The 21,832-nt window shown below is 33.6% G+C and overlaps 2 protein-coding genes across 11 annotated transcripts in view; one reads left to right on the top strand and one right to left on the bottom strand.

Annotated features, from left to right (window-relative positions):
* LOC147071750 (uncharacterized) overlaps positions 1 to 21,832 on the top strand; it is a 131,733-nt gene that overhangs the window by 74,738 nt on the left and 35,163 nt on the right. The window lies entirely within an intron of this gene.
* On the bottom strand, positions 8,680 to 11,424 carry LOC147071751 (uncharacterized). The gene has a single exon (XM_085947098.1). It carries the CDS (start codon positions 11,385 to 11,387, stop codon positions 9,396 to 9,398), a length of 1,992 nt encoding a protein of 663 aa, XP_085803224.1. The 5' UTR covers positions 11,388 to 11,424; the 3' UTR covers positions 8,680 to 9,395.

The raw sequence follows: 21,832 nt of genomic DNA, 5'->3' as shown, positions 1-21,832 counted from the left end.
GCCTTTTTAGGCCAATAGAATTTTACTAAGTTTTAATAAAACTGTTTGGAGCCGCAGAAACTTTCTCATTCGATATTTACTTTTCGGACGAATATTATTACGAGAAAATACTATAATATCATACTTAACATTTCAACTTAAATATATAAATGCTTAATCCTAACAAGATGTTATACACGAACAGTTACTAACTTATTTAATCTTGCATAGTGACTTTTATATAGTAATATGGATGTAACCTTGAATCTATTTTTACCTCGCGAGCCAGCACAGCTGGGCCGTAAATTCTAGTCGGACAGAATTCAGTTAAAGTTCAAGGTCACACGCCAATTTGTATTTTTAGTTGCAGTATTTAATTCTTTTATTTACCCAAGATGCGATTAAGATTTATTATTATTTATGGGTAGAAACCCATCTATGCCAGAATCTTAAGTTTTTCCAATTGTTACTTTTACAATATTCGTTATAGTCAGTAAGTTATAGCATTAACAAAATCTATAATTATAATTACGCGTCTATAAATATAGGTACGCGTTTACAGTATTTTTATAACAGTAGTTAGCTTCTATCTTGTGTTGATAAAATTAGTATAAAAATTCTTTATTCACAATTATACAGTATATAAATTTATAAATATTCAATTTTCTTTTCCAATTTTCATACATTTCCATTATTGCTATAAAAGTTATTGAAGCATGTACTTGCTAAATTTTACGTAAACAATCTCTTCCATAACTTATTTTCTAAGTTTAATGGAGATTTCCCGGAAATTTATATTAAAAAATACATCGCGCTGATATTTCGCGATGTGACATTTCGAGGTCTGTGGTCACAGCGTTCCAATTACACTGGAGCACTCTTGATTTTCGGAGGCGAAAATTTTTTTACGTAAAATTTTATTACATTTACAAAGAAAAGGTTAACAACATACATTTTACTTCCTAATACTAAACGATTACGCTAATGGTTACCTGTTCATGGTCTTTTTGACCATTTCTTCTCTGCTTCTTCCATAATTTAGAACCATGGGACTTATATATCCTGTCTGAACCGTGTCGTGAGGTTGTCGCATGGCTATTGAGAAGTAGAATTGACTACAAGGCTAGATTTGTATAGTTATGTCGTTAAACCATACTCTGCCACAAACACTAACTGAAGGTCGGCGTTTTTGTTCGTGTCAGTATGTATACGTATATTTCCAGTTTATGTGTATCCAGGTATTATACTACCCAATTTGAAAACTTTTATTCCGTATTTGTGCCTTTTCTGTTTATTATACTATCTAAATCTAAATATAATTCGACCGCGAAATGGCACCATGCTCTCGTCAACACATATGGAAAGGTGACCGGCGAAATGGCCGGCACGTCGCAATAGAATAAATTAACTTGTTAGCGCCGCGACGGACACATATGGCCGGCACATCATAAAAACCATCAAAATGAAAAAAAAACATTATATTCTTTCATAACCTATCAAATAATACCTTAAAAACAAATAATTATTTTTTAACTATTTTATGTAAAACTAGTTGGCGATCAATGTGTTAATAAATAGAATTCCGATAGGCTATAGGTACCCTAATACACTACATTTTGACGCAGGGTTTTGAATGTGTGAGTGTCCTACACAAATAAACCACACATTATAGACGTGCGATAGTGTGTGTTACAGCCTTCAAATACACCAATATTGAATGAGCGTCATGGTATAGACCGAGAGCAGTTGTCAGAACAAAGGACAAGCGTATTTTTCACACGTGTTTAAGTTTATCCCATTTTCTTCCACACTCGAGATCGGTTGCCTGTTGCTCCACACCTGTTATGAATTTCAATTCCCATTATTTATGACTTCTTGGGTATACTAATGTTGACTGCAGGCTGTAAATATTGCTTGAAGTCGTTCGAAAAAATGTATCTACAAATTTTTATATTTACCACTATGGAACGAAATATTATTTTTATACATTTTGACCAATCCCATAATCGGTATCGGGATAGAGATTACTAATTCCGATATCCCGGGAATGTACCTAAATACTGTGGAATTGCATTTCATAGTACAAGTACCCCGTAATCACACGCTGAATCGCCGATAATATAATCTAATAAATGTAGTTATCGACCAGACATTTCGTTGTATTATAATTTATAATATTATTTATATACCTACCTAGTATGTATACATTTTCGCATGAATAGGATATTGCAAGCTCTTATCTGTATTTTATACGTGAAAATTTCACGATAAAATACATATTTAACATAATAATATAATGAGTGTTCGTATGATACAATATATAATATACCTACATATTTACAAATTTCCACTAAAGCGCGCGTGGCATTCATAGTGTGTTCACAACGCGTGTCCAGATCAAAAATTCCTTCCGTGCCTAGCCATAATATTGGGCATACATTGGAATTATATAGTCCAGTATGACTTACAGGTTGAAATTTTCCCAACTATGTTTGGGCTCAGAACGAAAATCTCCGCTGTCTGCTTGAATAGTGGACATGGATTATCGTTCGTGAAAACTTACCTGTCTCGTGACATTGGACTTTCGCCTCGGGATTATTTTGGAAAATGTGTCTCCTTTTATCTATGGCCATACTTACGCTGGCCACATTACAGTGACCTTCCTATCACATGGCCATAAAACAGTTGATAATATTATATTATACGTTTTCCAGGTATTTTACCCTTATCACTTATCAGTAAACTGGGTAAACTTGACCTTGTAAATAAACTTACGTTTTTACTCGTCTTTCATCACTATCGGTTGGAGAAACTGACGCCAAATTCATTGATAACGCATAATTCCATGATAATGGATGCTATAACGTTCTTTGTGCAGGGATGGATTTATCGTACTCTTAAGTGCGCTCAGGACTACGGGGTATGAATTCAATAATTTCAAAAAATATTGGCCAAAAATACACAAATCCTTCGCAACAATCGCAACGAAATAATGAAAATGCTGTTTTAGCAATATTATGGAAATTGTCAATTATTATTAAGGGGGGACATGCTCAGCGTAGGTCAAAATGGAGCTTTTGTTCTATTTTCAAAGCATGATCCTGGACATACCTTAAACGTTGTAGATAATCTATTTATATAATTTAAAAAAAATCGGTTAGGTACATGTTCAAACACGCGCGTTAACACCATCGTATGTTGTAGCTTAACCACTGGGGAATGCCAAAAGAAATGGCGTATTTCAAAAAAACACTACCTTATTCTTAGGTCAATAATTATTATAAAGCAATCATTATTCGTAGGATGTTTATCACACTTGAATGGTCAAAGACATAGCTTATAATGAGTATCTTTAGAATTAGCTTCAAATGTGTTAATCTTGCCCATTTTTTGAATAATAAAATGCCCAATTCTTGTCAAATTTGGGATCACAGAGATTATCAATATAATTTTTTATCGTAAATATTTCACTATAATAATGTCGATATAAATTATACTGATGGCTTTATAAATGCGTTTAAAAATCAATAAATGTAAAAAATCTGAACATCACTGCACATTTGTGTACTGAAATATGACTATATTCTAAAACATTAGAGCGAGAGGTTTAAAAGAATACTATTTTATGTAATAAAAATACTGTATGCAGTCATCAAATGTTTAAAATAAATATAACGGATAATAAGGCTTCAAAATTATATAAATAGATTATCTACAACGTTTAAGGTATGTCCAGGATCATGCTTTAAAAATAGAAAAAATGCTCCATTTTGACCCACGCTGAGCACGTCCGCCCTTAATAATATGTAGGTGTAGTAATTAACAATAAGTACTAAACATTTTTTCAATTATTTAGAAAGATAGAATATATTTAACAGAGTTTAAAAATAAACTACTCTCGATTACTATAGTAAAGGAAAACACGAAACAACAAAACTATATTCAACTATACCAGATACTTTTGAAAAACCGAAACAATTAACACGGTCTGTTACAAGGCTATGGAAATATCTATATTTTGTAACTGTAACACATTAAGTTGTGAAGTCGGAGAAAAAAAAGACACCTATTAAATCGATATTGGAGATTTTTTTTCCATGTCATGTGAAATGTAATTTTTGAATGAAGTTAAATTTTCTTTAAAATGTAAGTATAAGGAGGAGCGCAATAATTACGAGTAGGGCATTCTAATCTGCAAATTCGCCCCGACCACCCCTGTAGTTTTGGCTACTTCATCATCTCATATAATATCGACCCTTAATCGGCAGAACAACGTAAGCGACACTTTTTGGTAAATTGCGTTTTAAATGGAGAACTGTTCAATATCACCTAGCGCATAAGTGACAAAAATATTAGAGCCCGATCTCAATCGCGTGACATTTTTTTAGGGTCTGTGCCTTTTAGCGTTTTAACTTGTATCGCATTATAAAGTAGAGCAAAACAACGTAACCGACGTTATTTGATAGTGTAAGCTACGGTACGGTTTATTCGGTGGTCCGTCTGGTAGTGAGTTTTGCGAAAACCGATTTGGGAGCAAAGCTCGCGCCGTCCAGTAAAACTGGCTGAGATAAAATAAACCTGGTAATAGAGTTTATTAAACAATAATTACCCGCCGTTACATCTCACTACTGTCGGAATAATCTACGAAGAATAGTATCTTCCTATAGATTTTTGAAATGTTAAAAATGTATAAGTATAAAATTTATACTGAAAATTTGGATTCTTTGAATGAATCCACTAATGTCGTGATTCGGAATGTTTTCAGAAACGTATTTAATAGACAGTAAGTTCAACTTGGGTTTTCATCTACCAAAAAAGATAATAGTGTTCTTTTTGCGAGAAAGTAACAAATATGTGTGGTGACGAGAGACTTCGGCTAATTGAAACGGATACTTACAAATGTCCCCTTACCGTAAAGGATAAATGCAAAGAGATGTTCTTTAATGATCTGGCCAAAAGTAAAAATCACAATGACATTTTGTGCGCAAGTTTTGACCTCGAGAAGGTGCTAAACACTCCCTAGTCGAAATACGCATACTATAATGAAAGTATCTACGTAAATAATGGATACTGCTTTTTATGGGGTGAAACTGATGGTAAACGTGGCAGTAATGAGATCTCAGCAATCATGCACAAATCTTTGGACAGGACTGACAAAGCGGGAAAAAATCAAGGAATTATTATACTGTGATTGGTCAGAATAAGAACCGGGCAACACTGGGTATGCTATCTTATTTTATGAAAAATTCAACTTTCATTGAATTGATAGAAATACATTTTCTATTACCAGTGGGTCTATTCTGTATTTATCGACCGCTAAAGTGATAAATATTATCAAACTTAGGGTAGGTTTGTATTATAGAATTAGGACTTATTGTAACAATTACAATACGTTGATTATAATTGTTGCAATAAGTACTAACACTTTTATATAAACCTACCCTAAGTTTGATAATATCTATCACTTTAGCGGTCGATAAGACAAGTATAGAATAGACCCACTGGTCGTACTACGATGCCGGTCGATTCCATTCATGCGACAATTGAGTCATTTATATAGTAGTTTGGGCACTATCAAAATGACCCACCATCATTTCCAACGCTAGGTCATCATGTCATATGCAGAATTCCGTGACTGGAAATCTTTCGCTGCTACTTGCATTCCTTCAAAGTTCAAAATTAAATTTGGTGAATTATGAAATGCATAATTTAAAAAACTTACCAAATATTGTACCTACTCTGGTGACAGTAGGACTAAACTGTTAGACCTAGAAAATGTCATCAGATCCCGATCAAGTGCTGTGATGCTTTAAGCGCAGCCACCCTTGCTGTATAGTGCTAAATCACCAATATTGGAAATCCAGTATAACGAGTAACAGTATAAAAGTCTCTGTGTTAAATGTAATATCCCTCAGAGATGACGGATGAGTTTATGAAACTGCCACATGGATTATCAGTGGAAGATACTTTACCGGAATCCGATCAGGAAGATGTGAATGAGGATAATACAGCGATTACTGCTTAAAAAATGTGGGACAATAATTTTTTTGTAAAACTGAATAGTTGATTACAATTTTATTTTATCATAATTAGTAGGTCCCCATATTTAATTATGTACGAGTAGATACGTACCTATTTCATTTTGAAAAATAACAATACCTGATAATATTAATAATATAAGCGAAACCTTAAAAATACCAATCATTTATTTTTATTTTACCCATATGTGATTAAGTATCTACAAGCAAAAATATTAATTTAAAAAGTCAAAGTATTTTTAATTTATTTAACAACGTCCCCTTTCGTAAAATAAATGGGTGCTTATGTTATTTATTTTAATACTTAATTAGTAATGCCCTGTGATGATAATTAGCATGAAATGTATAAATAAAAACGACTACGCCAAATAGCGTAAGCGACATGCCTGGAAAAAATATCGTGTCATAGACATAAGCAAAACAGCGTTACCGCCACTATCTCGAAAACTAAAAGCACTAATGCAATTGTTTTATAATTTCCGTATAGGCAGTAACCAATTATTATTAACCACATTAACAGAATTCATTTTTGGAACTAATTACGGAAATAATTTAAAAAAAACCTTCTCCTGTACAATTTATGAATTGTCGCTTACGTTGTTCTGCCGATTAAGGGTCGATATATACGTTAAAATTATTTGCACACCTATGTATATATCACGGTAGGTATAATGCTGCATTGTTGTACACATATGAAAATTCATACGTACTACAAATATATTTGCTCTTTCTTTTACAATAAAATTATTATTACCATTGTGTCAGTGGCGTAGATAGGAATATTGAGCGCCTATGTCAAAATCAACATATTTTTCCCGGTTTGTTGGTATTATCCTTATTTAGAATGACGTGTGCGTTACATTTTCTAACTCTTCCATGCCACTGAATTTGCGCAGGTGTTTATTGTGATACATACAATTAATATTATGCTGGCATATTATGCTGGCATGTTATAGTAGGTATGTGATGTAAGATGTTGGTCATGTTGGGTGTATAAATAATAATTAATTGGTTATTCATTTTATTGTATACCTCTAAAATTTTAATTAAGGTGAATCGGGGTAAGTGCACCATATAAAATGCATATATGAAATTTAAAGTGGTGCCACATTTCACAGGAGTATCACATTGCTTTCAAATTTTTATAAGAAGGATATCAACTATTTCTTATTCTAATTATTTTATCACCACAACAATATATGCTGTTTTTAATTGATTTTTAAGTATTTTCATTTAAAAAGTACGAACATGTGCACTTACCCCACTTTCGGGGTAAGTGCATATTATCATATTATTTTTATTAATTGCTCACATAAAGAAAAGGTTCAATCTCCAATGCAATAAAACGCAATAAATACACAATTTCGCTTTATTAAAATACTAAATATATATGTAACAAAGCATATTTAAAATAAAACTGGTCAGGATGGGGTAAGTGCACCTAAGTATTGCTAGTGATGGGCAAAAAAAACAAATGTAAGTAATATGTTTATTTTTCAATCTTGTTTTTCACAATATTTACTAAATGTAATAACCGACCTAAATATATGTTTAAAATTTAAATAATACAGTTAATATCAGAATAAGCAAAATTAATGTGGAAATAATAACTCACAAATCGCCTCGCCTCTATGGCATTTTTGAAACATAGTAAGTACTTTCAATGAAATATAAGGGGAAAATATACATAATGCATTTATTTATGTATGTTGTATAAACATACTTTAATAAATACAAAATGACTTATTGAATATTAAAACCATTAAAAGACATTTTAAATATGAATTCTCCTCGTCTTCCTGTTATGGGATTGGGCAAAATCGATATAATATCTGCGTCATGTACTTCTGATGTATCATCAATTTTCGGGTATGAAAATACATAATAATTATCTTTACTTAAATGCGAAACCTTTCTTACAAATTTCGCAATGATTACCTTCTTTCTTTCGTCAATTTTTAAAATGTTGCCTATATAATGTTTGAGGCTCTTCTTTGCCACAAATTTGGCAAGTATCCAATTACCAAGTTCTTTTTTTTCAATATTTAGATTTTGTACATTTATTTCCAATCGCTCGTTAATATCATTGGTACGAGGGTGGGTCAATAATTCCTTAGAAAAAAGCATTAAAACAGTTTTTATTTTTGTATTTTTTTTTTATTTCTCAACATAATCTCCTTGGAGCTCAATACACTTGGTTAGACGTTTCTCAATTTTTTTTAAACCGTCAGAAAAATAAGTTTTCGGAAGGTCCTCAAAATAAGCATTTGTCCGATCGATGACTTCTTCATTTGCAAAAAAACCTTATCCACTTAGCCATTTTTTTAAGTTTGGGAAAAGGAAAAAGTCACTGGGGGCTAAATCTGGCGAATACGGTGGGTGGTCGACCAATTCGAACTTCAATTCTTCAATTTTAGCCATTGATCGTAAACATGTGTGAACACGGGCATTGTTCTGATGAAAGAGGATTTTTTTCCTGTTTAAATGAGGCCATTTTTCTTCAATTTCGTTTTTTAGCTGGTCCAATAAAGATGCATAATAATCCCCTGTTATTGTTTTTCCTTTTTCCAAATAGTCAACGAAAATAATTTCACGTGCATCCCAAAATACAGTAGCCATAACCTTACCAGCTGATTTTACGGTTTTCGCCTTCTTTGGACATGGTTTGTCTTCGCAATCCACTGCTTTGACTGTTCTTTCGTCTCGGGAGTATAGTGGTGTATCCATGTTTCATCTACAGTCACAAAGCGACGAAAAAATTCATCCGGATTGCGTTGCATGAGCGACAACAGGGCTTTAGAGGCCACCACCCTATTGCGTTTATTGTCGACTGTGAGCAAACGCGGCACCCATCTTGCAGAAATATTTTTCATGCCCAATTTGTCATGTAAAATAGAAATGACGCTACCTTTTGAGATCCCTGTAACCTCAATTATCTCACTCAACTTTAATCTTCGGTCACTTAACACCATATCGTGGATTTTATTGATCATTTCTGGTGTAGTCACCTCTACAGGACGTCCTGAGCGTGGTTCATCCTTTGTTGATGTACGACCACGTTTAAATTCATTTAACCAGTTATAAATAGTTGCAAGTGAAGGAGCAGATATGCCGTGAACTAAATCCAACTCATTTTTTATTTCCTTTGCTGTTAACCCTTTTATATTAAAATGTTTAATAACAGCTCTAAACTCAATTTTCTCCATTTTCCATTTTTCCATTTTCCACAAGCAAATTTTTTTTTTAAATGTACGAAAAACACACAACAACCCGACCAATCTGATTGAAACTTCGCAGCATACTGAATCGGTAGTGCCGCTGCATGAAAACAAACCGCTTACAGTACTAGTCGCGCCACTTGTCGGCTTTTCTAAGGACTTATTGACCCACCCTCGTATCAAAAGTATCTAACGATAGATCTTCTTCCATTAACAAATTTAGAAAATAATCACTTTCATCTTCAGAACTCGATTGCCATTCAGATTCACTGACATCTGTTTCTGACAATGACGCTACAGTTTGTAAATGTTTTTTATGATTTATTTTTGGTGCTATCTTTTTGCAAATTACTTTAGTTTTCTCCTGGAACTTCTTTTTAGTACTCATTTTATTTTTAGACTCTTCGAGCTTATCATTTAAACGTTTTATGACATCATCATACGTTATAACTTCCGCTCCATGTGAAACTTTTGTCTTTTTTACTTTAGCAGGCTCATTTCTTCGTATAGATCTTAACATGAGTTCTTCAAATGACCGTTTGATTGGCACTATTTCTGAAATATTTTCATCGTTATCCATGAAATCTAAATTAGCTGGCTTAATTATTTTGTCTTCTAAAATTGTTATCTTCTTTAACGGGTCAAGGCAGCTATTTCTTGCAGTAGAAGTAGAAGGCTCGGAATATTGAATACAATCTTCTATATGTGGTTCAAATTGTGTTTCAAAAGGTTCTGAGGTGGAAGGTATAGCATAAAATGCTTCCAAATTTTCTATTGATGAAAACGGCTCTTTATTGATTGTTGGACCTACTGATTCTTCATCCCAAGCGTGATTTGATTTATCCAATATTTCTGTGATTGCTTGATTACTCTGATCAATACAGAATTCAAAATCAGTAGTGGTTATTTGTTCAATCGTCTCTGATTTTTGAAGACGAAACTTTTCCCAGCGTGATAAAGTTAGAGGATCAAAATTGTTCGTATTTATAGCGTTTCTATCTAGTGGTTGAATACCACCCTTTTTGAATCCATTTTTTATTATTTGGGGATCAAGCTTATTCCAAATATCTGTAAGTATTTTTGAAAAAATCTTTTTTGGAAGTTTGGAACCTACATGCAGCCGTTGCCACTTTACGAGGTTCTCATCCCATGCGTCTTTCATCGATTTCATTACACTCAAGTCGAGTGGCTGGAGTATATGGCTGGAATGTGGAGGTAATTTTATTATGGTGACATTTTGTTTTCTGGCCTCCTCAATTATGCCCAAGCTTATGTGTGTCGTATGGCCATCATAAATTAATAATATTGGGCGGGTTGGCCCTACTGATGGAAGAAAACTCTCCTTGAAATATTTTTCGAAAATTGATGTCTCCATCCAACCGTTTTTGGTAGCCGCATATCGGGTAGTTGAAGACTTTTCAGGATCAGTCCACTCATCCCACACAAATTTTCCTTTAAAAATAATAAGTGGTGGACATTTATCACCACCTGCACTGCATCCCAACAGAACAGTAGTGTTATCTCTTCCTGGTGAACTAATCGTTCTGGTGGAAGCATGTCCAATAAGCCCAACGACTTTAGTTTTGCTGGGATCTTTGGAGAAACTAGTCTCATCCATGTTCCATATTTGATGAGGGCGGTTTTGAAGATCCAGTTTTTCTATCTCGTTTGTTAAAATGTCAAAATATTCGTTTATTATAAACGGATCTAAAACTCTTTTCCTGGCATATTCGACAGGTTGGGGTTTTTTTATTGATAAATTGTTCCGTTTTGAAAATCCCATATACCAATCATGACCCGGAATTCCATTTTTAAAAGGTGTTGTTAAATTGTTATCCGCAATATATTGGGCGACTAACTCAATTACTTCTTTTTTAGAAAGTCCAAATCCATGTTTCTCCATGACGTGTAGATTTTCGGCTAGGCTTTTTTCAACCTCAGCCGGTAGTGCTGTACTTCGCCCCATCGTAGTAGATTTTTTCCCACGCCTCCCAGAAACATAACACATAATTGTCAATCTGGGTATTCCGAATTTTTTCTCTGCCTGGTACCCATTTATGCGACCGTTTTTTACCTCTTCCACTGCTTCTAAAAGTTTTTCTTTGGTATAAGTAGACGCTTTAGAAGTCTTTCTAATATAATTCCTCGGCATTTTCTTTCTGAAAAAAAAACCAACATAAGTATGTAGGTACTCACTTCATTTTATATTTAAAATTTGCAATGTTAAAATATTGTACTTAAATAAATAATAGTAAGTAAGTACTTACTATAATTTAAAAAGATTTGTTTAGATTTTTAAAATATGTACCTAAGTACTCACTTAAGTAAGTATTTCCCATCACTAGTTAAATTTCCTTCCATACAAAAATATTTGGGGGCAAGTGCAACTAGAGAGAGTTGCACTTACCCCAGTATGTAAAATTATGGAGGGAAGTGCATCTGGTCTTATAAGTCAGAATATCTTTAAGTATTCATTATACAAATATATACACATCAAACTATAATTCAAATGAAAGGTACTTACCAAATTGTAGTTTCCCAGCACAAGTTTTAGTACAGTTATTGATAAATTACGACAACACTCTTGACTCGAACTTTGACATAAACCAACTGAAAAACTTTGAATGGTCATAAAAGTACCTATGTGTGTGGTGCACCTGCCATCTATGGGTCATATTGTGAATTTACTTGATTGAAAAAGATTCTTCATAGATGGCAGCATTCTAATATAATATGTATGGAAGATAGAAGGCGGAGATGCACTTACCCCGTATATGCACTTACCCCGATTCACCTTACTTAACTCGTCGATTTTAAATGCACATGTTCGAAAAATCACTGATACGTTCTTTATTTCAATGTATAATGATAAACGTACGGCGTTTATTTGTCTATAGTTGTATGTACCTAATTAATTTTGAACAATTCAGTTATTATAATATGTACTTATATAAACTATCAATGTGCAACTATGGTTACTAAACGGAGTCAACACTAATCTCTCGTCTGTATTAATATATTCATTCACAGTCATGCCATCTGATTTATCGATATCATTAAATTAACAATATGTGACACCCTTAGAATCAAAACATTAAAGATAAAATAAACATACGGGAGAGTTTGCAATCTCTGATTCTAAGCACTTCGCTCTGTCATTGTCCAGTTAGCTTCCGTTTCTGTACTAGAAAGCATCTTAACTGCCGCCATTTCCTGTAATACATTTTAATTCAGCCATTTTGTATTCAAGCATTGCTTTGCCTTTGTTTATCAATATATTTAACTGTTAAATTAGCTGGACTGGAAGGGCTTGCGTAATACCTACATTAGTACAAACTGAATTCTTTCTCCTTAACATTACTGGTAAAATGGAATACCTATCCATAAATCATAATACCTATCTTCAGATATTATTTTTTTCTCATGTTTCATACCGGAAGATGTATGCCATCATGGCTATCTGGACCTACCGCATGGAAAACGCTCTGTGGATTTTCCAATCATGGAACAGAAACTGTAATTATCTCTTAAGGGGGGACATGCTCGTCGAAGGTCAAAATTGAGTTTTTATTGTATATTCAAACCATGATCCTGGACACTCCTTAAACATTGTAGATGATCTATTTATATACTTTTGAAGCCTTATTATCCTTTATAGTTATTTTAAACATTTGATGACTGCATGAAGTATTTTTGTTACATAAAATAGTTTTCTTTTAAACCTCTCGCTCTAATGTTTTAGAATATAGTCATATTTCGGTACATAACTGTGCAGCGGTGTTAAGATTTTTTACATTTATTAATTTTTAAACGCATTTATTAAACCATTAGCATAATTTATTACGAGATAATTTTTGTAAAATATTCACGATAAAAATTATATTGATAATCTCTGTGATCCCAAATTTGACAAGAATTAGGCATTTTATTATTCAAAAAATCGGCAAGATTAACACATTTGAAGATGATTCTAAAGATATTTATTAAAAGCTATGTCTTTGACCATTCAAGTGTGATAAACATCTTATGAATAATGATTGCTTTATAATAATTATTGACCTAAGAATAAGGTAGTGTTTTTTTGAAATACGCCATTTCTTTTGTCATTCCCCAGTGGTTAAGCTACAACATACGGCCGTAGCCATAAATTGACAAACTATAATTAAAGTAAAGAGTAAAATGATATTGACGCGCGTGTTTGAACATGTACCGTTTAAAAAAAAATAAAAAAAAATTCGGTTAGGTACATGTTCAAACACGCGCGTTAACATAATTTTACTCCCTACTTTAATTATAGTTTGTCATTTTATGGCTACGGCCGTATGTTGTAGCTTAACCACTAGGGAATGACAAAAGAAATGGCGTATTTCAAAAAAACACTACCTTATTCTTAGGTCAATAATTATTATAAAGCAATCATTATTCATAAGATTTTTATCACACTTGAATGGTCAAAGACATAGCTTATAATAAATATCTTTAAAATCATCTTCAAATGTGTTAATCTTGCCGATTTTTTGAATAATAAAATGCCTAATTCTTGTCAAATTTGGGATCACAGAGATTATCAAAATAATTTTGTATCGTGAATATTTTACAAAAATTATCTCGTAATAAATTATACTAATGGTTTTATAAATGCGTTTAAAAATTAAGAAATGTAAAAAATCTTAACACCACTGCACAGTTCTGTACCGAAATATGACTATATTCTAAAACATTAGAGCGAGAGGTTTAAAAGAATACTATTTTATGTAACAAAAATACTTCATGCAGTCATAAAATGTTTAAAATAACTATAAAGGATAATAAGGCTTCAAAATTATATAAATAGATTATCTACAACGTTTAAGGAGTGTCCAGGATCATGGTTTGAAAATACAATAAAAACTCAATTTTGACCTTCGACGAGCATGTCCCCCCTTAAAACATACCTACCCATCAATATCGGAATATAATATGTATTCTGCCTCCATAATATGAATAGCTTTAACTCGCATTTTTGTGAAAATAGAGTTGAGGTTGGGAAGTTGTTTGTTCCGAATTCCTGCTCTTCTATGATGTGTAGAGTTTGAAAGAGTCCCCACTTTGCGAGTGTGGTGAGTTTAAAATCACAGAGCACATCGTTGAGTCATAAAGCATGACATGTATGCCTTCCTCGGAGGAGTTTCAACCATACACTATGCCAAACCGGAAGCTATTGCGTGAGGTGATGCCTTACCGGTTCCACTGTGACCAGTGATATGACTAGTTCTGTGATTTTGTTTGTGATGAGTGATGACAAAATGATTTTTTTTATGTCATATACAGTATAACCTCGTTTTTACGTGCCCGGAATTCACGTTTTCCCGGCAATTGCGTGTATTTTTTTCAGTCCCGATGTATTTCAGTACATTTAATACCGCATTTACGTTTTTCTTTCCCGCGATTTACGTCGGAAATATTCAAAATATTACGCGTTAGAGAGCGCACTTGACAATGATTGGGTCGTGACATTCGAACGATTTTTCAATAAAATTTTTAATTGAATGTTGTTTTTTAATAAAACGTTATTTTTTTAGAAACATAAAATTTAAATGTTCTTTTTTTCAATAACCCCACATTTTCCCTCCAATTAGGTTTTTTTTCTTCAGTCCGTTAAAAAACGTAAAATAGGGGTTATACTGTAATTATAATTTATAGTTGTTTGTCATTGTTTTACAACACTCCACTCCTGGGGCCGAGCAGATGTATTGACATATTCATTCAGGAGAATTGAAGACGTAATGAAAATGTTTTTACTGATTAATACACTCGTATGTATTATTATCGCTCTTGTTTATTGAATTGTGCAACTTTCCTGATGTCATGATAATACATCCTCAGATTATCAAGAATATTGGTGGGTGACAACTGACAACGGTAAAGAATTTCGATTTTTCCTCAAAGAACTACCGTTTTTGCGGATAGACTGATTATATTCATAATTTATTTATTGTATTAGTTGTGTTTTTAATTTATGTAAATCTATACACTAGTCTTTTGAGAAGTTAGTATGTACTTATTAACTACAGCCTTGCGACCTACAACTCTCCCGATGACAAATTGGAATGGAATCTTATTATACGTTATAAACTAACAAGTTGCTGTGATTGTTTTTTGATATTGTCCAATTTTGGCCCATTTTAACATATTCTACACCCGGTGTGAGAATTGACACCAATCACAGGCGCACTTCACTAACTCATATATCTCGCCAGTCGCCAGTTCTCCAGTTTCCGGGTTTACCTATTTTTCTCCAGTCCTCTATCTATACAGTCACTCCACCTCATTTTTAATCCTCGTTTCATTAATCCTAAAAATTCACACCAATGAAATAATCATTATTATCGGTCACTTAATAGTATTTCTAGGTGCCAAATTTTAGATTAAAAAGAGAAAGAGTGGTGGGTGTTACGATGACTCGGTTTTTAGTTGTGAATATGACATAAGTATATAAGTACCTATAGCTAAATATATCATAATATGAATGAATGGAAGTTGTACAATATATTATTTTATTTGTTTAATTGTTTAATAATATAGTACTATGACAATTTGCCAAGGTAATGTATACACAGCAGGCAGTCAGGTGATATAAAGGTGTGTAGCCAGCCTTTCAGTACATTCTGAAATGTTTCAGAATTATTGTTCCCGTGACCGCTTCGGACAGTCATGAATGCTCACGTGTCGTGTTTATATTGATCTTTCGCACAAAGCGCTCTTGCCGACTTGACCTATCCGCCGCGTGTCACTCGCAATGCGCCCCCGCGTAACAGAGGCACGTGACGGGCGTCGCTCCGTGACGTCATCGGGCGTCGGTCCCGGGCGTCAGCGTCACGGCGTCGGCCGCCTTGCACTATTCATTGAGCAGTTCTCACAGTGTTTTCCCCTCCTCTTCGACACGTAGGTGTCATCATGAATTTGTTTGTTGTACGCCGGCGGCGAAGATTGCTTCCACTTCTCATAAATAATGTCGAAGCGATTTGAATAAATTTGAGACAATGAAAATGGATCGCATGGGAGACGATCTCTTTCTGTTGGCAGCGCTACTGCTTTGCTAGATGTGGCTTTCTATAATTTTGTCACACGTTATGATTCTATAATCGTTGCTGTAATGCAGCACTATGTAGTACTATGCAGTTTGTTGTGGATGCATCTTGTATCTGCTCTTGTTTTGTATATCAGATATTTCTGTATAACTTAAAAGCCAGACAAATTTTATTCTCGGCCAGTGTTATGTCCTTAAAAGCATACATCAGTGAAACGGCAAATAATTTTCAACAATAAGTGGAACGAAATTTCGCACTCGTTGCCAAACTCGATAGTCGAGCTGTGAGCACGTCATTTTTTTTTGTGATGGCGTCGGAGGAATATCAATCGTGTAAAGATGACTAAAAAACGTTACGCATTTACTCGAGAAAAAAAACATGTCAATGAATATATTATTATTATTATTACTAATATAACAATAAACATAACATTAAATGTACGCTTGTTGAATTTTTATGACAAATTGTTCCGCACGCGTCGTTTGCACAATCTGCGCGTCGCGTAGTCACGATCTTTTTAGACCATGCCTCAGCTGAAGTATAGCCTTAACGTAAATCAATATAATATGTAATGAAACATATCATTAAAACACTTTCTTCGCGGTATCAGTGCGACTTAAAATTGAATTATGTTGCAAAACTGACAAAATGAACATTTTATTAATTTTCCAAAATATCGGTTTATAACGGCATGCTTTCCAATCACTAATCGAAATTTCCTTACAGTATGTACACCTCCGGTAATTTTCTTGTCAATTCAAAATTCTCGCTACCGATTCAAGTATGAGAAGGAATTTTATCTCCGGGACAATCAATGGAAAGTATTTTTCGGTAATTTTCCATTTTCAACGAAAATAAATATATTCATCCACCGACCGGTGACACATTGTACAAAACTGTTGCATGGGTTTATTAATGTGTGCATAGTTTCCAAGAAATTTAGAATTAATAATCCTGGTTACAAGCTGATAAAACACAAGCCAAAAATAATCAACAAAACAAAATATTGTAATTCTTGCTAAATCTCCCAGAGCAATAAATTTAATGATTATTCGTTGCGCCGCCGAGTGATTATCATTTTTCTTAGTAATTAGTAGTTTTGTATTTATTTTTGTTTTGGATTCCGCTAAGTATTGTTCCGAAATATGCTTTCCATCTCGTCGACTCGCGCTGCGTAATGGATTCGTAATTAAGTGTTTTTCAACACACTCCATTTCACTGGTATCTCAGTGCGAAGCATTTAATTTGGGGCCAGTTTGTTAGTCTGAAAAGTCGGGTCTTTTGTCAGGCTTTGCGAAGGCCCGACCCGCTCCCGAATGAAAATTAATATTAATGAGAAAATTTCTCGCTTCCGGCGCCACCGGTCCCTTCCGGCGGCTGCTGGTAATTGAGTCAAAGTTATTATTATTTTTTCTCTCCCTTGTTATTTAAATTATTATATTTAACCTTTATTAACTCATTCTACGTTCAACTGACAATGTTCATTATTTTCCATTTCTGTCACGTAGTTATCCGTGAAATATGACGTGTCTGTGTTCATCCTCCTTTCTATTCCGTTATCCTTCCACACTGGAGAATTAGTTCCTGCTGGATGGATGACGATAGTGTGCAATATTAGTGTCATTTGACAGTAACGATACCAACACATAAATGAGTCAGCTGCACTGTCGTAAGAATCTGTCACCAGTACCGGTTTGATCCGCTTCACAGGGATATGTCAACCGTTCCAGCAGTTGACCGGTTGACAATGTCCCTTCGTAATTAATAAAAAGCATTTTTACTAAGAATTGTCGGTTAAAACCATAAAATAAATTAATTCAATATATTCTGATGTTTTTTGGTTAAGTCGAATATGCGGAAAGAAATTGCTGCTCGTTAAATAATGTTACTGTATGCGGGCAATTATAACACATTTATGATCAATGCTCATGATCACACTGTCTACGTATTCTATTATTTCTATTCGTTTATTATTTACGATTACTACAGTTTGTCTTCGTTGCTGTTGGTAAACATAAAACAAAAACGAGTCAAAACATTTGAATGTATGCATCCGTTTCCATTGGTGATTTAATTATCTTTTAATGATTATTTAAATTTAAATGAATATTGCCGACCTTTACAGCTGTTGTTGATTATTCAAAATGCATGTAATCGTAATAATAACACTAATAATAATATTTAATCGTTCGAAACGCCTGGCTATCCTGCCACGCTGAACAGCGTCCATTACGATATCACTCAAAAGAGTCGACTAATTAATTTTATCTTTTGTGTAAGCTTGGTGTGTACATTAAACGTATTACTATGGCCGCCATTGCCATGTGATTCGGAAACTTTCTGCCGCCTGTTTTGTCTCCCAACATAAAACATCACTTCTTCTGATTAAACTCTTTGGATTTATTTACTACACAAAGTGGGGCGGATGCTTAGCGAAAACTTTTGAAGGAATGAGATATCTTCCAAGTTCTTTTTTTATATTGTCCAACGGCGAACGATTTTTGTGTCTTGGTTACTCCTGACGTCTTTATGATTTGAACTCTGATCTTTCAAGTCTATGTAAGCCTTTTAATATTGAAGTTATTATATTTTGCCACTCAAATGTAGGTCGGTACCTATATTATAATCAAAGGCGCCTTAACTATATAGATTATTTAGGAAAACAAACATTTACATAGATTATAAATATGTCTAAATATATATATTAGAGAGAAAATATTACAACCAGAAAAGTTTCCATAATATATAAATATATTAAATTAAGTAAATATAGGACCACTAGATGAAGTATAGTTAAACAAAAGTTACAATAGAATTGCATAATAAACACATAATGTTATTACATATCATTCTATCGATTATTTCTGAGGATGCTTCGCATCTACAGCATATATGGACCGCACGCCACTGATATAATTTTTATCTTGTAATTATTTTTCTTCAAATAAAGCAACATTTGGCCGTAAAACATTTTTGAGGGCGGCGGCGGAGTTCTACGACAAGGGAATCAATGACCTAGTGCCACGGCTCACAAAGTCACAAAGTGCATCGATCGCAACAGGGACGACATCGAAAAATAGTAGGGATATGTACCTAAAATTTCGTATGATTTTTTGAAAAAAATAAAATTTTCCTGATTTTTAAAATAATAAAGGTCTTTTACTTCTTGGACAACCTCGTAATATAGTGATGTAACATTCACCCGTTTTCTATTATACGATTATTCCAGTATCATTACTGTTTACAAGCGTTACCAAAACGTGATCTTGGCCTACCGGATTCCATAATACACATATGGATTATGAATCCTGCTGTCGGCTATGCTTTGGAATTAATCGTATTAGTCGGATGTACCTAATCGTAATCCAGTGGATCGATCGAAGAACGAAGGTCTCGCTAATTAGTATCGTGATATCCACAGCCGACATAATAATTAATATTATCATATAACTGTATTAAAAATGTTGTAATAATTATGCAGATACCATAAAACAATATTTAATTGTTGGGTACATACCTACTTATAAATAATTTTACCGGCTTCGGCTTTGCGACGTGTTTTATTTTATTTTATTTAGTGTATTACGCTGTAGGTACAATATTGTTTTATCTTTACATTGAAATGTTTGTACGAATTTGATTTATTATTTATATGCCCATCACCATCGCCTGAATCAATTCACTGCTGTATGAATGCCTCTCCAAGGCGGATTCTATTCCTCTCGGTTCTGTGTATTGCGTTGCCACGTACTTCAAAACATACTATTTGGAGAATAAATCCCAAGTAATTCGCAAGACCACCAGATGTCTGCAAGCAAAATTTAATTTCTGAATAATCAAGCCTGTTTAGTAGCATAATAATAAAATTGTAAACACACATTTATTATCCTCTTGAAAACCCTACGTCAGATTTTTATACTTAATAAAAAAAAAACACCTGCATGTTTTTAATAGATGGGATTATTTGTAATCGGTTGTTAGATAATTGAAGTGACATCACTGGCCATCAACCCTCAAAAAATCTCTACAAACCACCCTCGCCCAATTGAATTAACACTCGCCACATCCGTGTCGACCTGTGAAAGGGTTTGGGGCGAAGGTCCCCCCGCGGGAGTCGAATTATCTTTAGGTCTAAAATTATTTAGACCCATATTAAGTTTAATAGCTTAAAACGTATTTTAATTAGAGTCTCTGGCAGTTGCTTTACATAATAATTAAATAAACGCCAATTTGCATTGGTCACTACTCTGTTTAAATTTAGTCATTTACTATATACTTTGTGTGGGAAATGAGAAGTGATAGAAAATAGATCTAAAATCACTGATTTTCAAGAGAGCCAAAAGAATACTGAATTTTGGACAACTTTGTCTAGGTATGTTTTTTTTTATAAAATTTACTAATTTAGCCACGTTGATTCTACTCGTCCCATTTCTATTTTACGCATAATATATGCATAACGGTTAATTTACCATATTCAACTATTCACACACTGTATTACTAATATCATATTAATATAGTGGAGAAATTAATTCACTAACCAAGGTAGTTTTAATATTTACCAATCGGTAGCTGGAAACTGTAATATTTGGGGGTTTATTGGTAACAATTGTTAGTGCTTCTCAGGACACGAAAGCGGATATTGGATGATCCTTTTTTATATTGGATAATCCTACCTCTACCGAAAATTCACACGTGAGGCGGGGGGAGGGGAATTATCTAAAGATAATTAATATGAATTGGCGCCAAATAGTGGCGCATCCAATGGGAAGGATTTTTTGGTCATCGAAGCGTGCATTTCAAATGAAATGGTGCTCGGAAATTTATCAGGCAACTTATCGAATGATTGATGAATCTGCCGCTCACACGAGCGAAAATTCATTCGCGTCTGGAGATTAAACAACGTCTACGTTTTCCATATTCATTTACTTCCTTATCAAAGATTTATATTATTTCTACCGAATAATAAAAGCTGGTATGCTGCCAAAACGGGCATGGCAAAGTGGACGAAGATCACGTTATCTCAGGAAGAGATAAAAAGTTATCTTAATTTTTTGATAATATTTTTTTGTTTTCTGCATAATGTAACATGTAGGGTTCGCATTTCCGTGATCCCACACGAGATATTGTCCCGAGATTGAAAATGTTACAATCCCGGTGTTAAGTACCTAGTTACTTTAAATAAAATAATTCTTAACAAAACAACGCTTGTTTGACAACGAAAGAAACAGCGTGTCATTTATAAACAAAAAAACTATTGTTCTTTTAAAAAACACTATTAACTTGTTAATTTTCACTGGATTACGGCATCGAAAATTATATAAAATTAATGAATTATTATTAATCAACAATAATTTTAAAAAATTTGATCTATTATAATATTGTGTGTACTATCATAGTATCATGTACCAGAGAAAAGGACAAAATTTAATTTGTTTTTAATACCGGAATTTCTGTCCGAAATTGCAACCCCTAGTCTTATTATGGTATAGCCTACAAACACCGCATAAAATATATATACTTCGCAATT

The sequence above is a fragment of the Rhyacophila brunnea genome, unplaced genomic scaffold (assembly GCF_057557595.1).
Source record: "Rhyacophila brunnea isolate RB1 unplaced genomic scaffold, BYU_Rbru_1.0 scaffold_2, whole genome shotgun sequence".
NCBI classification, from domain to species: domain Eukaryota; kingdom Metazoa; phylum Arthropoda; class Insecta; order Trichoptera; family Rhyacophilidae; genus Rhyacophila; species Rhyacophila brunnea.
The sequence above is the reverse complement of the archived record's forward strand: the minus strand, read 5'-3'. Positions and strand labels throughout refer to the sequence as shown.

Bases quoted from the DNA above. Each gene is read 5' to 3' on its own strand.
- LOC147071751 (XM_085947098.1), bottom strand. From the start codon at position 11,387: ATGCCGAGGAATTATATTAGAAAGACTTCTAAAGCGTCTACTTATACC.